Source organism: Pinus tabuliformis, chromosome J, assembly GCF_031772625.1.
Source record: "Pinus tabuliformis cultivar Carrire ecotype Pingquan chromosome J, CPIR1, whole genome shotgun sequence".
Classification (NCBI taxonomy): domain Eukaryota; kingdom Viridiplantae; phylum Streptophyta; class Pinopsida; order Pinales; family Pinaceae; genus Pinus; species Pinus tabuliformis.
This window is the reverse complement of record NC_142295.1, coordinates 548,135,714-548,152,649: the sequence shown is the minus strand read 5'-3', so window position 1 is coordinate 548,152,649 and position 16,936 is coordinate 548,135,714. Positions and strand designations below refer to the sequence as shown.

At 39.6% G+C, this 16,936-nt stretch overlaps 1 protein-coding gene across 1 annotated transcript in view; it reads left to right on the top strand.

The window, feature by feature from the left end:
* Positions 1-2,826: 2,826 nt before the first annotated feature.
* LOC149228182 (uncharacterized) overlaps positions 2,827-16,936 on the top strand; it is a 192,353-nt gene continuing 178,243 nt past the window's right edge. Inside the window, exon 1 of the mRNA XM_089378088.1 lies at positions 2,827-3,352. Within this exon, the coding sequence (XP_089234214.1) occupies positions 3,029-3,352 (324 nt within the window). The 5' untranslated portion in view covers positions 2,827-3,028. The remainder of the gene's footprint in view (positions 3,353-16,936) is intronic.

Sequence of the window (16,936 nt, the reverse complement as noted above, 5' to 3'; positions counted from 1 at the left end):
CTCCCACTGTCAACTTGATAGCTTCCGGTAGCCCAGCTTCGAGATCCACTTCCACGCATATTCTGGCGCAGGTGTATTGGCCCTTGTTATCAGCTTTGTCGATGAATCTTCCCAGTCCATTTCCTATCTTTTGCAGTGCTTGGTAGCTCCAGCAGTGTATTGGAAGATTGGGGAGCCGAACCCAAACAGGGACCTCCTTTGGGACATCGACTGAGGGGTCAAAGTCGGGTGTCCATTTATTCAGAAAGAGACCTTGGTTTCCCATGAAATATGGGCCATTTCTGAACACCAAATCTCGGTCTTCCTTGGTAGTGAATTCAAAGATGAAGTAGCCCCTTCCAATCGGGTAGCTGATTACATTGTTTGGGAGCAGGGGTCTCCAGTTTCTTTGCACCCATTCATCAGTCGATTTGGTTGTTGGCCATCGTCCCATAAACTGCCCTACTAAACCTCTGTCAGCCAGGGCAAGGGCGATTTTGATTGTCTGGTCTTCTGGTAGAGCAATTTCTGGGATTTCTTCTAATTTTTTGATAAACTTCGGAGCTTCAGGCTGCATTCGTTTTTTCCCTCTCTGCGTAAGGATCTTCTTGAAGGCTTCTGCAGGCGAAATCGGAGGGGTGGGAGAGGGCTCCGCACCCCCTGGAGCAGCCATGGCGGCGGCAGCTGGTCGAAAACCTAGCAGAACGCATTCCCTATCGCGCGCGCGTTTTTAATCGATGCTCGGAAAAGAATTGGCTCTGAGACAAACATCCAATAAAACTTTTATTGTTATCTCTCAAATGACATCATTTTTAAAACATGATTGCTTGCATAGCAAAATGGAGTTGAGATTATCTATATTTTGTGATTTAGTATTAAATTAATTTATGGAATAAAACTTTTATTGTTATCTCTCAAATGACATCATTTTTTAAACATGATTGCTTGCATAGCAAAATGGAGTTGAGATTATCTATATTTTGTGATTTAGTATTAAATTAATTTTTGAATTAAATTATGGAGACAAGTTAATTAATATTTATGAATAATACACAATAACAATTGTTTTACTATTATTTTAACAGTTAAATTATAACTAGCACAATTATTTAAATTAAATCACTAGAAACTATAGATAGATATCAAAAACTTAATATATAATCAAAATACTTAGTTCTTGTAACATTTCCTATCGTCAAAATGAAAATAATTTAAAATTTAAAATAAATAAAATAAATCAGTAACACTTTCCAAATATTATACATTTGTGTATGATTTGTGATTTAATATTAAATTGACTGAATTTGACACATTCCCTTTGAATAAAACTCGGAATAAATTGATAAAATTTGACACATTCACTTTGAATAAAACTCGGAATAAAGTTGCAGTACATTAAACTGCTTTAACAACATTCACATATTAACTTTTTTGCATGGTAATTGAGTCCAATCTTTTGTGTTTGGTTAGAGGAAAGAAGGTAAAACAACTTTAACAAATCAATTGAAACAAATGAGAAATTGAAGACTAACCTCCTAATAAATGCCAAGAAGCTGAATCTAGAACTTGAAAGGGGGATCCTGGTGGTAGAATTAGTTTGGATTCCATACACCATCCTCCCCTAAAATGAAATAAAGAGCTTCAATGCATTGCATTGGATTTTCCCTCACCATTGTTGGATTTTCAAATCCTTTGACCGGCCATAATAGATACACACAATGAAGGGTTTAAAAAAAGAAACTTCTTGAATTCTTGAATTCAAGAAGATCAATTTCTTGTTATAAGATCAATTTCTTGAATATCTTGGAGGGAGGAATTATAAATATTATGGGCAAATAAAACAAATTCAACAAAGTTAGGAAATAAATGCTCACCACATCCTAAAAATTAGTAACTATATATCAATAAATTTTTCTTAATGAAATTAGGAAAAAAATGCTAGATTCTAAAAACTAAACTAATTATCATAATAGTTATTAATTATAAAAGCTATGAGTAAACAAAAAAACACTGTAATTAATGGAATTGAAAATAATAAGTAAAAAAAACATACAAATTAAATCAAAAAATAAAAACCAATATTAAATTTTTTTAATTTAATTTAATTTTTTCTCTTTAAAATTTGTTATCTTAAATTGAAAATAAAACATAAGATATGTTTTCACTATAATAATAAGTCATCTTAAATTGAAAATATGGAGAAAAATTATAATTTATAAAAATAGAAATAATAGAAAAAGGTAAAAAATAAATAAATACATGAAAAATAAATAAAATTAAAAACATAAAATTAGTAACCAATAAAGATAGAAATTACTAACCAATTCATAATAAGACTTCAACCAATCACCTTACCAATAAATACATTTAAATAATAATAATAAATAACAAAAACATAATTCTCAATGTTAAATTATAGATAAATAGCATAAAATTTTTCTAAAAAACAAACTAATACCCAATCAAAATCAAAACGTAATAAATTAATTTTATTTTATGAAAATAAAATTATCTAATAATATATATTTTAAATAAATACATTTAAATAATAATAAAAAATAACAAAAACATAATTCTCAATGTTAAATTATAGATAAATAGCATAAAATTTTTCTAAAAACAAACTAATACCCAATCAAAATCAAAACGTAATAAATTAATTTTATTTTATGAAAATAAAATTATCTAATAATATATATTTTAAATTATTTATCTATAATTTTAAAATTTTAAGAAAGCAAACTTTAATTAAATAAAAATAAGAAAGCAAACTTTAATTAAATAAAAATAAATTTAGACGTCCCTACAAACTTTCTTTGTACCTTGTGAGCTATATGATTGGCTAGTTGGACAGCCCTTGAAACTATGCAAAATCCCAAACACAAATTCTATCTGGAGATATACCTGTCCTACCTTGGTGTATCTATCAGCGCAGGCAAACAGTTTACTGAAAGAGGTTTTTGCAGGGTTTTAGAAACGAAAACCGAAGAGACACACAAACGTTTTTGCAAGGCTTTAGAATCGAAAACCGAAGAGACACAGACACGCTATGAGTGATCCAGAGACACAGAAAAGCGTGGCAGTAGTATGGAATCATCTGGATGATGACGATGACGATATTGACGATGAGGAAGAGGAGGAAGTTGAGGTATTGGATGTATTAGAGTGGTTGGATCTTCGAGATGATGTTGAAGCAAGAGGGAATACGAACAAACCCTTTTCTTACACTGCGTCTGTTACTGCTACAAAACGCCCTAATGCCCATGGAGGTCTTCATTCTGCCGCAGCAGCAGCAGGAGGTCCTCGCTCCCTGCAGCCACGTACCAATCAGCACCAGAAATTCTTCAATCACATCCATGCCGGACCCCTAGAGGTAATGTAATATAATAAATTCTTTTCCTATTCCTGTTTTCCAGGGCGAAACAAAAATTACCATATTTCTAGGATGGGGTCGTTTGAATAGCTGCTCGAAAATTACTACATCTCTTCAATCATGTCCATGCCGGACGGTCGGACCCCTAGAGGTAATGGGATATAATCAATTTTATTCCCGTTCCTATTCCGAGGACAAAATGAAAACTACTATATCTCTAGGATTGGGTGACCAAATAGCTGTTCTTATTTCCTGCCCTCCTCTGATCGTTTTGATTTCGGATTCGATTCTACTTACATTCACTCATAACATAGACATACACCCAAGGTCGAACAATTTTGTTTTGGGGGTGGGGGTTAGGTGTGGAAATTCTGAGCTCCTCAAATATATGGAGCAGCCATGTAAGTTTCCTTCTTTGCCCCAAATTATTGTATTGTATTGATTGTGAATCTCTGGCAACTCTGAAATCTTTTTCCACCGAGTGTCATATCACTCACGCGTCTAGAGATGCCAAAAAGGTGGGATTTCACTCTCTCTACATTGCATTGGGTCCTTCAAATTGATGGGTTCTTTACATTGATTCGGGACTCGGAGGAGGCTGCTTCTTTTACTTCTCTTTCGTCCTCCGCCTCCAATTCTAGTACCACTTGACATGCTCCTTTTGATGGTTTTGTCGCTTTTGGATTAATTTCTAATCATATATCCGCCCTTCTTGTCGCCTCTTGGACTAGGTGCTTAGCTCTATGGAGCCTCTTCTTTCACGTCAATTATAACTTTTAGCTTAGAACTAGACGCTGCAATATTTTTCTTTTCATTAATTGGGCATAAATAAAATTATTTCTCTAAAATTGGAAAGTCATCTTTTACCGGATGGTGAATCTGGGAATAAGTGAAGATTAGGGTTTGCTTGTACCTCACCAATACCATACCATCTGGGAATAAGTGAAGAATACGGTTTGCTGGTACCTTACCAATACCATACAATAATCTACCTAAAGGGTGCATCAATAATATTCAATATAATCAATATTTACTAGTTTCATTGACCTACTTTTGTTCATTAGTTGGACACAAATAAATTTATCTCATTTTTAAAATACAGCCCTTTTTAAATGGATGGCAAATTCAGAAATAAGTTGGACCCACCTTATTGCCAGTCCCATACAATAATCTGCTCAAAGACTGCATTGGCACTATTCAATACAATCAACAGCCTCATTTGGCAAACCCCAGGTAGGGGAGGAGAATGCCATCCAAGACTTAACCTGGGCCATTGTCCAACAACAGCTCGAAATTGCTGCCAAATCACAGCCCGGCAGATCATCTTATCTTATCTATGATTTATTTATTTTTCTGCTTAATACATTGTTATAGAAGCTTTTGGAAATAGAATGCTGCTTTTGAAGATTTAAGATGTTAACATTTGACTCTTGAGTAGTAAGAATGAGAGAACGAAGTTATATTCATTTCCATGGATTATCAAATCAGGTCAATGGGATTCACATGTATTTCATAATAATGTTAATGCAGGAGTGCCCAAGGTGTCTCCTTAAAAGAAAATAACAAAATGACAAAACAAATTGGTAAACCCAAATAGGTTAACAGTAGACAATGACGCAGAGGGCCGATCCTGTTTAAAAGATGAGGAAAAACAAACACTCCTGTAGCTGAGAAGGCTGGGTGGATCATGAGCAGGGGCCAAGAAAAGAATGGGATCCTAATGAAAGTCATCCTTGGTGATCTATTGACAATCATACAGTGGCTAGTGGCTGATACTGGCTGTTGTTATATGAAATTTTATAGTGGAAGGCTGATGAGGACATTTTATTTAGCTGCTATGAGCTGGATAATGCTGACGTCAATTAATCTGATTTACTTTTACTCGCAGTTTTGGACGGAGTATTTTATTAGTCATGTTCTGCCATGAGGGTGAACATTGAAAGGACTTGACCATTTGATGGACATTCTTGTAGAGTTTCAGTATATACTAATATAGCGAAGATTCATTATGACATAGATAGGAAATACCTGGGTCCTAGTCTACTATTTTATATCAAAACCACAAGAAAGTTATGTCAAGGTTTGCTTTTAGTTTCTTTGCATTTGTAATTGGATGACTATTTTAGAATACCACCCTGTGATTTTATTATCTTTTACAAGTCTCATGCACATACACCATTACTGAGTTGTGCATCCCAAGTTTTGTGTGAAAATGATCCCTAAAACGTAGGCCTATGGCCTGTCCATCTTGCCAACACAGATCTTTTGCAGAATTAAAATTTATCATCTCTGCATATCACAATCACAATCTGAGATCAAACTTTACATTGTGAATTCATGACATGGGGTGAATGGCTTTCTGCAAATCTGGTTTCAATGGCTTGACTGCCTGTTTTACCTGCTTATGGTGCCAAGGCAAATGCTCAACCAAGGATGTAAGTCAAATTCTGTTGTGTTAAAAATAAACAATGCCCTCTTTGTGTTTGAATGTGCAATCACAATACTTCATTCAACCATTTCTTTGCTCATTAAAATCATATATGCATATTTTCAAGCAAAATAACAATTACTGATACCGCTTCTCATTGATATCACTGTAATCAGGGTGCAATTAGTCAATTATAAATCTATCATGCTAGCTAATTGTCTCCACGTGTTTGGAGAGTGAGGGCTGTAGTTAATTGATCAATGTACACAGGCTGTAGTTAATCAACAAAGCACAAAAGAACAACTTGTATGCATTTATAAACAAAATTTTAAATGGCTGTATGAAGTCTCTTTCCTTCCAGTCAATGTTTCCCAATTGCAAGACCGTTATAAAATAACAATTACTGATACCGCTTCTCATTGATATCACTGTAATCAGGGTGCAATTAGTTAATTATAAATCTATCATGCTAGCTAATTGTCTCCGCGTGTTTGGAGAGTGAGGGCTGTAGTTAATTGATCAATGTACACAGGCTGTAGTTAATCAACAAAGCACAAAAGAACAACTTGTATGCATTTATAAACAAAATTTTAAATGGCTGTATGAAGTCGCTTTCCTTCCAGTCAATGTTTCCCAATTGCAAGACCGTTATAAAATATTTACATCAGCATGTGGTGGCTATAATGTATGCCAAAGTGCACTGGCTTGAGAATATATGGCTGTAGCCTGTACCATGCTATTGCACTGCATTCAAACCCATATAGTGGACCTGCAAAGCCATAAATGAATAATTACTGCTGTAGGTTGACCAGCTGTGCGTTCAGGGAGAAATTTAGTTGTAGCAGTTTACATGGCAAACACTAACCCAGCAAACAGAAATGAGGTGTTGGTAGGCAGGTAAAATGCACACAACACTTAAACAGAGCACCAACAGTGTTTTTAACCAGTGATCTAGCCAATGTTGCATGAAGTGGGGACGTTTTTTGGAAGCAGATCTGCGGAAGCGTCATTTCCCAAAAATCTAGGAAGCGAAGCGTCTCAGAAGCATCTACTATATATATATTTATTTATTTTTGCATTTATATTAAAAAAACATCCAAAATACCAAATTAGTTGTAGAAGATATGGAAACATGCATATTTGTACATAAATCAAGATAGATATGGCATCCATTGTACATTAATGATTAATTATTAGAGCATCAACCATCTAGAATCTAGATTATTCTCCTCTTGTCTAGCCTTTGCCTCTACCCTTATTGTCTAGGGATATTAGTCAACATTGCCCAATTTTGATCAAACTACCTCATCCAAACCTTAAAATATGGTAGAAAAAGCTTAACATGCTTGATCGATGATTTTGACTTGATTGAAAGGTAATTTTTTGCTAAGGGCATGACAAAGGAGTTCAACAATTAATACCACCAACACTAGGGTACATATAGGGCTTGGTCTCTTGATTAAATGCCAATCACATACCCTGATACATGATATAATCTAATGAAATGTCACAATCCCATTGATCCTGAATTCCTAAAAACTGTTATGTCTGCTTGGTGCACTTGATTAAATGCCAATCACATACCCTGATACATGATATAATCTAATGAAATGCCACAATCCCATTGATCCTAAATTCCTGAAAACTGTTAAGTCTGCTAATTTTGAATAGGATATGAAATTCTATTTTTTCCATATGAAATCTGATGAGGATGGAACCACTCTCAAACATCCTGAGTCATTTTATGGTAATGTTAAAAATTTAAGTAAAATGATGAAAATGAAAGATAAAGGAGCATCTAGGAAGCATCTAAGGAGCATCAAAGGAGCACCTTAGGAGTGTCCGAGAAGCCCGAACCCAACTTAAGTCAAAGAAAAAAATTAAAAAATAATAATTTGGAACCCTATTGAACTACCCGTCTCCCCTTAGATCCACTCGAGATCCGTGTGGATTTGTACCTAATCTGTCATGGATCTGGGGTGGATGCGTGGTTCCGGATTTTTGAACCACAGATTTGATGATGGATCCTCCACTGATATGCACGGGACGCAGTTCTCGGTTTGGATCCTTGGGGGGGGCGTTTCGTGCAACATTGGATCTAGCTATTACACCTTTGGGTCATTGGAAATGTGGTTACTGCTAGAATTCAACCACCATGCATTTTAACAAGAATGAAAATGATTTAAAGGCACGTACTTTCTAAGAGATAGTGATTTAATTAGTAAAACTACACAACATTTAAAAACTCTGTGAACAATTGAGATTACCCTGGCAACACAAATCGGAAAATCAAGATTTATGCTCAACGATTATTACAAATAAGAGCTATACACTTTATGCCAAAGATTTTGTGTATTCTTACCCCTTAGTGGTATTTTGTAGATTGTGACTTTGGCTCAAAGATGATCTTTGTTCACCATGGAAGGGCTTAAAATCCTTTTTGTCCTCCAGTTTTGAATAAACTTCTTATTTGTGAGTCCTCCATTCTTTTGCTACTGCCCATGCTTTTTCATAAGCTTCGTTTTTCCATCTCTCTTGGGTTGGGTTTTCATCCTTTAAGGCTTCCTCTATGATAACGCTTTCTTGGATTGTTTCATCTTCTTGTGGACAAAATAAGATCTTTGGCTTTTGGATCATTGACTTCAAAATTTGCCAAGATTTATCATTTTTACAAAGATTGGAAAGATCATTTAGGATCACATCCCTCCATCCATGGGCTCTTGATTCCAAAAGCTTCAACTTAGCCCTTTGTTTTCTTCTTTTGCAATTGTGTTCTTGTCTCCTCGGTTGCACATAATAGAGTTGCTTCATTGGGTATTATGGATTTTCAATAAACTTGAGTTATCTTTGCGTTAATCTCTGGCAAATCTCCAAGAAGGGAGGCCTCTGCTGCAATATTGAAAATAGGTACTGAGGAGGGGTTGCCCTTGATGTTGGCATGATCCTATTATCCATTTTGTTGGCGAGGATGACATTTTCTGCTACTATAGGTCCCCAGGCAATCGCTGCTCCTTGGGCTGCAAGTGCAGGCAGCGCTTTCTTTCCCTTAACCTTGACTTTCCAAACTTTTCTCTTGGTTGTGCGGTTATTGTTAGGGTTGTACCCTAACTCCCATACTTAGACACTATTAATTTATGTGGCCCATTATATAGTTAGTTAATAGTAACTCATTATAAAAAGAGTCCTCTTTGTTAATAAAAACCCAATTAGCTAGTAGGCTCTCATTATAAGTGGACTCATAGGTAGTTAATATTCTTTATGGATAGATGTGTATTGAGTATAAGGTCATGTGATGTTTTGTCGAGATTGTGATTGAGTGTTGCTCTTGGATGTTGGCCCCTTGAATAGGCAGTTGATATAGTTCTCTATTTCCTATGATCAAAGAGATCTTTTTCAGGGTTTATCTCTCTTTTCTCTTGTGTTCCCCAGTTTTGCACTATATTTCATGTGAATTACACTACAAGTGGTATTGGACCTCTTTCTTAGGCATGAAATGGGAAAATTTTGGGGCACAAAGTGAATATATATATATATATATATATATATATATATATTCCTTTTGTTTCGTTTTTATTTTTTTATTTTTGACAGGAAAAAGGAGGACGATAGTATTGAGGTTGAATTTTGAGACTTTAAGTGCAAAATTTCAAGTATCTATTTTGATGAGTGGATTCGTCTTGAAAAAATAATCCAATTTTGTTATATTCCTAGTTGGAAAATAACAGTAAATATAGAGCTGTGGGAACAACAAGCAAAATATAAAATCAAGCACCCAAATTAGAACACTAGTAAATATGAGCAGAAGATATGAGCCATTTTATTAATATGGGGAAATCATAGTACAAAATGAGAGAACAATGGACCCTGTTGGCTTGGTGGGGCCTGACCTAGGTTCAACGTTAGTTAGCCAAACAAATCCCTACACTACCGGCCCTTTCGGCATCAACCTACAGAGCGCGGACCGAAGTTTCACCCGAAGTAGTATGGGGGGATGCTGGAACCAAGTCTCCGCGCCCCGAGATGGTCGTGATGTTGGTTTATTCCTTCAATTCTTGCTTTCATGCAAGTCGTTAAGTTCTAGGGCTTTGTCTGCCTAGCCCCTTATTCCTTCCTTTGATACCTCCGCGAAAAGGTACCACTGACCTTTGCGCAGCCCTAACCTTTGGTTCAGATACTTTTGCGTTGCTAAGGCAGTGTATTGCACAGATTCCCAAGTTATCTTAAGAATCTTACTTATCTTATTAGATAATCACAATTAGCACCACGTAAACAGATATCCTTATTTGCGTTCAATTATCCAACATAATTACATACATTTGCGCATCACATAATTATTATAAATGTAATTCATACACAATATGTCAAGATGCATTAACAGGAAACAAAGACACAAAATTTGTCGAATACTTTTCTTTATTGATATCTTCAGATGATTACAGACTTTATCCGCCCTGTGCACACAGCTGTAGGGGTTCGCACACTTAGCTGCAGACTTCCACCCTAGGCCTCTGTGCACTTAGTTGTTGAGCCTCTATGTTAAAATTTGGTATGTTCTATGCTAGAGCAATTTATTTAAATTTTCACAGTTAGCAATCACATCAGCATTACGATAAACTGGAGATAGAACATAAATATAAAACGCAGAAGACAAGCCAAGACAAGAGGACACAAGATGTGGTGCGAGCCAGGGACAAACCCCACAATGTGTGGGGAAACCCTTTGATCAAATCTTCTTTTATCTTCAAAGTTCAGCAGAGAAAGAGAGAGAGAGAGAGTACAATTACAACAGAAGTCAACACTTTGACTTGTCTAGATCTAAGCATAGATCATCTTCTATAACAATGAGATCAGTTGAAGACATTCTGCTTCAACTGATTCTCTAAGGTGACTCCTTCACCTATCATCATGCTGCATCTGGTTCTCTTGCTGTACCACTCATACTGCACCATACTTCACTGATCATGCTGCCCATGATCTACATTATCTTGTAGTCTTGCTGATCATGCTGCCCTTTACATCATTACTCATCATGCTGCCCATGCCTATCATGCTGTAACACTATTACACTGCCATATGCATATCAGCCTTAGCTGCTTGCTATGGCTTGCAGCCTAGCAAAGCAGCTAGGCTATAGTTGCACCCTCCTACTAAACAGCTTCTCCCTCAGTCCTCTAATATAGAGACAACTGCTATCATACATAACCCATGCTTGAGAACAGCAGTCTTTAATATCGTTGCTGCTAGGATTCCTGTGCTTTGACTGAAGGCTATATTCATCCTTGATTGCAGCATATCTTCACATTAGGACTGCGTCCTTTTGGAGCATTCATAGACAGAGTATATGTGCATTAGGGTTGTCCTCTTTCATGACTGAGTTAGAACCTTTTTAATGACTGTGTTAAGATCATCTCCTAGGGCTATTGGTACAGCGTATTAGGGCCTCCATTGACTGTGTTTAGGGCTGCTGGGAACAGCATATTATGGCCTCCATTTGACTGCGTTTAGGGCTGCTGGAAACAGCGTATTAGGGCCTCCCTTTTACTGCGTTTAGGGCTGCTGGAAACAGCGTATAAAGTCTTCTCCTCTAGAGCATTTAGGGCTTCACGTGGCTGTAGTTTAGGGCTGCGTAAACCTTCACACTTTGGCAGCTACAGGTCTCTTTTTGACTGCGGCCAGATTATTATGACTGCGGCTTGACCTTCATATTACTGCAGCTATCCTTCATATTACTACGGCTGCATTTAGAGCTGTTTGGACAGCATATTAGTACCTGCGTTTAGGTGTATTAGGGCCTGCGTATAAGGCTACAGGTCAACGTATTAGGGCATCACTTGACGGTGTTCAGGGCTGTTCCATTTACTGCGTGTAGGGACCTTCATGACCTGTGTGTCTTCATTTACAGCGGATAAGATTAGGGCAACATCTGCAGCTAGACCAACGTATTCTTTTTGGTGTCTCTCCTTCTCCAAAAACCCAAGACGTGGAGAGGAGGAGATCACTTCAAGAATATCTCCCCAAATGACTTCAAGTCCTCACCTATTTATACTAAAAACAAAGATGATGAATAGACACGTCTATTGGGCTTCTAGAGCCTACATAAGTGCTGGTCGGCTTGATAATAATTACATAAACAAAATAAATTCATATCTCCATAAATACTTATCGGAATCGGATGATCTTTGGATCAATCCTACACCTCTCGACGAGAGGGATCCAATAAAAATATCAGCTGCCAGAAATAAGCTAACCCACATGGAGTTTGGCCCTAGTTGCCAATTTAACACTCTACCTACGCTACGACTCGAAACTTAGACTTCTTACTTCAAAGCTATGACTATCTGACTACAATTCATCACTTGTCAGGACTACTTAGAGCTTATTTTCTTAGCTCTTTTTATACAATCCCATGGTCCGACTTTACTTTACAAAATAAGGGCGGACAACCCTTTATGACTCATGATGCCTCCGCGCTCCTCGACCACAAAATGCAGAGACTTTACAATTTTATTACAAAATTTGACCCAAAACATGGGCTTTTAGCCCCAAAACTGTCCTTGGGGGATCCCGTTCCCAACAAGCCCCCAACACAAACATCGTGACTCGCCCTTGAGTCACTTGGCAGGTGTGGAGATCTTAGCACAAAGGTTGTCTTGCTCCTATCCTCCGGTGCGATTTTGATATGATGGTACCTAGAGAACCCATCAGTGAAAGAGTATGCTTCCTGGCCACCTACATTGTCCAACACTTCATCCGTGAACGGAGTCGGGAAATGATCATGTACACAAGTGTCATTCAACTTCCTGAGATCTACGCATATCCTTATTTCATCCTTCTGCTTCTTCTCCTGTACCACCATTGGGCTCACCCAATCAGATTCTTCCACAGGCTCAATGATACCTGCCGCGAGCATCTTGTCTAGCTCTAAGCGGACCTTCTCCTTATACTTCAGATTGAGACGGTAAGGTCTTTGCTTAACCGGCTTCGCGTCGGGCTTCAACGTGATCTTCATAACACCTAGGTCCTCGATTATCCCTTTTAAATCCGTAAACTTGGTAGGGAACAAATCCTGGTATTCGTGGAGCAATTCAGCGACCTTATCCATCGTCGCATCATCCTAGTAATCTCCAATCTTCGTGAATTTGGGCTCTGCCTCCGTACCAATATTTACTTGTTTCGTTTTCAGTGGCGCGATTATATCAGGATTCTCAATCTGTGGTCCTTCAACCTTGTGGTGACCTTCTGTTTCAGGGATGTTAACTTTTCGCGGATCCTCATCTTCTTCTTCAACTGTTACGTTATAACATTCCAACGCGTGACTCAGCTGAGTAGCCCAATCAGGCTGAATCAGGTCCAAAAGATCCTGCGTTTTCCTAAAGATTGCTGCTTTTACTTCTTGTAGCGCTTCGTCGATACAGTCAAACCCGTCTTCAAAGTTGAATGTCATTATAAATCCCTCGCGTAGAATATCCCATTCACCTGTACCATGGCGGAGCTCTGTTTCTAAGTACCAGTTCATTGGGATGACATCCAGGGTGTGGTAAGACAAGTGCACCCATTCAGGTTGGGGCTTCTCTCCATAAGCTTGAGCTCATTTTGGCTAAGTGCGTGCGCGGATCATCCCGCCCATTATATTTGTTTGTCAGTCGTACCTTCGGCTTCCCAAAGCGTGTTCTCATCATCCTCCTACATTCGCGCCAATCATCAAAGCTTCCCTTGTGCGTACCCCACCATCTTGCGGGCGTAGCGCGCAGTGCCCAGTCCAACGCCTGGAAGCACTGCTTTTCTGGTACCTCCCTCTCAAATGCATCCAAAAAGATATCTACATCATTCAGGCCATCATAAGTGGGCAGATTTCTTACCTCTGACGACACAGTGTAGCGACCGGGTCATCATGTTACAGCTCAGTGTAGTTACTTCATGTAACCGATTTTTCCAGCGCTCTAATTCTTCATCAAAGTCCGAGGTGCAGGAACTCTCGCGATCCCATGTAATTCGTCCATCCACTGTTGGATTCACCCAATCTTGGTCTCGCGCTGTTATCTTATAGATACAGTCCAGATCGTCATCACTCTCATAATCGTGGACTGGTTTAGTATAGCGCGATCCTTGAGCAGGATCTAGGGGTATTATTACGCAGAGTGATTTCTTCTCAAATATCATCTTTCGCTTCTTTAGGTTGATTACCCCGTTCATATCAGTAGCCCAATCAATTCCAAGGAGCGCAGGGTAGGGGTTGCTATCATCCACAATTTCTATTACTTCAAAGTCAACTAGTGCGCTCGTGCCTTCAATATCTACAGTCACCCCTTGTAGTTGCCCCATGGGGATGATCTTCTGCTGATTTGCCATCCTTAACTGACTCGGAGACCATTGCGGCGCGGGTCTTCCCATCTGTTCCCAAGTTTGTTTCGGTAGGACGTGTGCGTCGGACCCCAGATCCAAAATAACCTGATCCATCTCATACTCTCCTATCTGCGTGGTCAGCCTCATCTCTCGCCCTGTCCTTGTTTTATGCTTACCAATTTTTCGTACCACGCGCGGTTCACTCGGAGCGTTTCTGGTGCATCTATTTATAAGCTCCTGTAATCCTTTCACAGCCTTGCTATCGCGTAGCAACTTCATGCAGGTCTCTAGGAAGGTTGTAAGCATAGAAGGGTCCATCTCCTAATTTGGCTTATCCTTGCTTCTTGAGGTGGAGGCCTCAGCGAAGCTCTTCTTTGCTTCCATGAAAGTTTTGTGTGCGCGCTCCAAATCGAATTCAGCCTCCTTCGCCGGAGCTTTGCGAACCCATACGCTGTCTTCGGGCTGTTTCCCCTTATCATCCCTTGTCGCAATTTCACTTCGGAGCACTATATTTACTTTCAGATCCTCTTTGTGAGGCTCAGACTTCATCATCTGCAGGTTCTAAGTCGGCTGAGGTGGTAGCGCCCCTTTGTCGCGTACCCTTGCTATCAGCATAGGACAGTCTTCCGTCTCATGATCAAACAGAGTGCAATACTTGCATGATGGACGTGTTGGGTTAGTGCAATAGCGGGCATAGTGTCGTGGTCCTCCGTAATTGTAACAGATCAACTGTCCCCGACCTTTGCCAGGTCCTCCTCCGCCTCAGCCTCGTCCGCGCCCCTGAAAGCCTGTTCGCACCATCCTTGTGCTCTGGTCAGGGGGTCGCGTTTCTGTTTGTACCCTATAGGCGGGTGTTCTATCCATCATCAATTCATAGCTTCTGCAGTTGCGCTCATCATGCCCTATCGACCTCAGAAGTTGCAGAACAGTTGCTGCGGTGTCTGTATAAACTTCTGCAACAAATGACAGTTATCCTTGTCATGTTTTCCTGCTACCTGACATATAGCGCACCACAATGCAGGCCCTGCGCTTGGTTCTGCTTGAGCTTTTAGCCTCAAAGGCATTGGTCCCCCTCCTGTAATATAGTTCGCAAAGACCGGGCAATGGTCTTTGTCATGCCCCTGATCCTTGCATTTTAGGTACCATACCTCTTCGTGCACCTCTGGTCTAACTGTTCTGTCCTGCTTCAAACTTTGCATCTCAAGGCAAAGATTTTTCAATTGCGCATGAATCTGTTGAACCCCCAGATTTGGATCTTGCATCGGTGTTTCATGCAGTCTCATTGCAATCTCCAAGGCCTCTGTTCGAGTCGTTATCTTCTGTTGTGACAGCGCAACCCTTAGGTGTGGCAGGAGCGAAGCCACAAACCATTCGCGATGCTGTCCGTCTGTTAAGTTCATATTAGCTTCACGGATTTTGCACTTCAATCTCTGATCTAATTCCCAAGGTGTCTCGCCTGGCTACATCGCGATTTCCTTGAACCCCACAATTGACTGTGCTTTAGATTTAGGCCTACTGAATTCTTTATTCAGTGCTGTCTGGATGTTTGCCACTCCAGCATTCGGGTTATCATTAGAGTACTTGATGTACCAGGTTAGTGTGCGATCCCGTAGAGCACTAACCAGTGTTACCTTCTTCATTTGATCATCTGTAACGCCCTGAGCTTCCCATACAACTTTCACAATGAACCGGAATTGGTTCGGGTCCTCATTTCCCAAGCCTTTGAACAAAGGTAGCTTCACTGAATTTGCCATACTGAATTGCGGTGGAGGTGGAGGTGGTACGGGTGAAGTTGCAGGGGATGGTGGTGAAGCTGGAGGTGGTGTGGGTGGAGGTGGCAGTGGCGGGAATCCTTGTCTTATTAACTGAATAGAACTTCACGAAGAAGCCTACGCTATTCCCTCTTCGTCACTTCGTGGAGGTGAAATCAATGGACTATATTCAGGACCCTTTCTTCCTTCATTCCTGTAAGTTTTTCCGCTTCGCGTAGCTCCAAACATCAAGGTAGCTGCATAACCTGTTTTTCGCACAATAACATCTTAATCCAGGTATTCAAAGACTTCAAGTACTTACCTCGCGGACCTTTGAAAAAGCGTCGCTTCACCTCACTGTAGCTGATTGAGGTATCGACCGCGAATTCAGTCACAAATCCTCCTATGATGCGATCGAGCCAATGATCGACAACGTGGCGATCTTGTCCTCAAAGGCTTCCAACCTCTGTACTAACTCCGGAGTCCAAACAATAGGATCGTCAAGTTTCCACCTTCCTTGGCTATCTGCTAGCTTCGCGTTCCACTCGTATAGCTCAACCGGAAAGGAACAGAAAAAGATCTCGTGGATCTCTGTATATAGGTACTTGTCAAGCCATTGTTCCTTTGTTAGTCGCGAGTTTCTGTTCTCCTGCGCCGCGAATTAGTGGATCTTCCTATCCAACTAGTCTCCGATCTCTTTCTTAGTTGGATTCCAGTAATACGACATCACACATCTCTTATGTAGATTCCGGTCCCAACAACGGAACCATTTGTTGGCTTGGTGGGGCCTGACCCAGGTTTAGCGATAGTTAGCCAAACAAATTCCTACACTATTGGCCCTTTCGGCATTAGCCCGCGGAGCGCGAACCGAAGTCTCACTCGAAGCAGTATGGGGGGATGCTGGAACCAAGTTTCCGCACCCTGAGATGGTCGTGATGTCGGTTTATTCCTTCTATTCTTGCTTTCACGCAAGTTGTTAAGTTCTAGGGCTCTGTCTGCCTAGCCCCTTATTACTCCTTTTGATACCTCCGCGAAAGGGTACGACTGACCTTCGCGCAACCC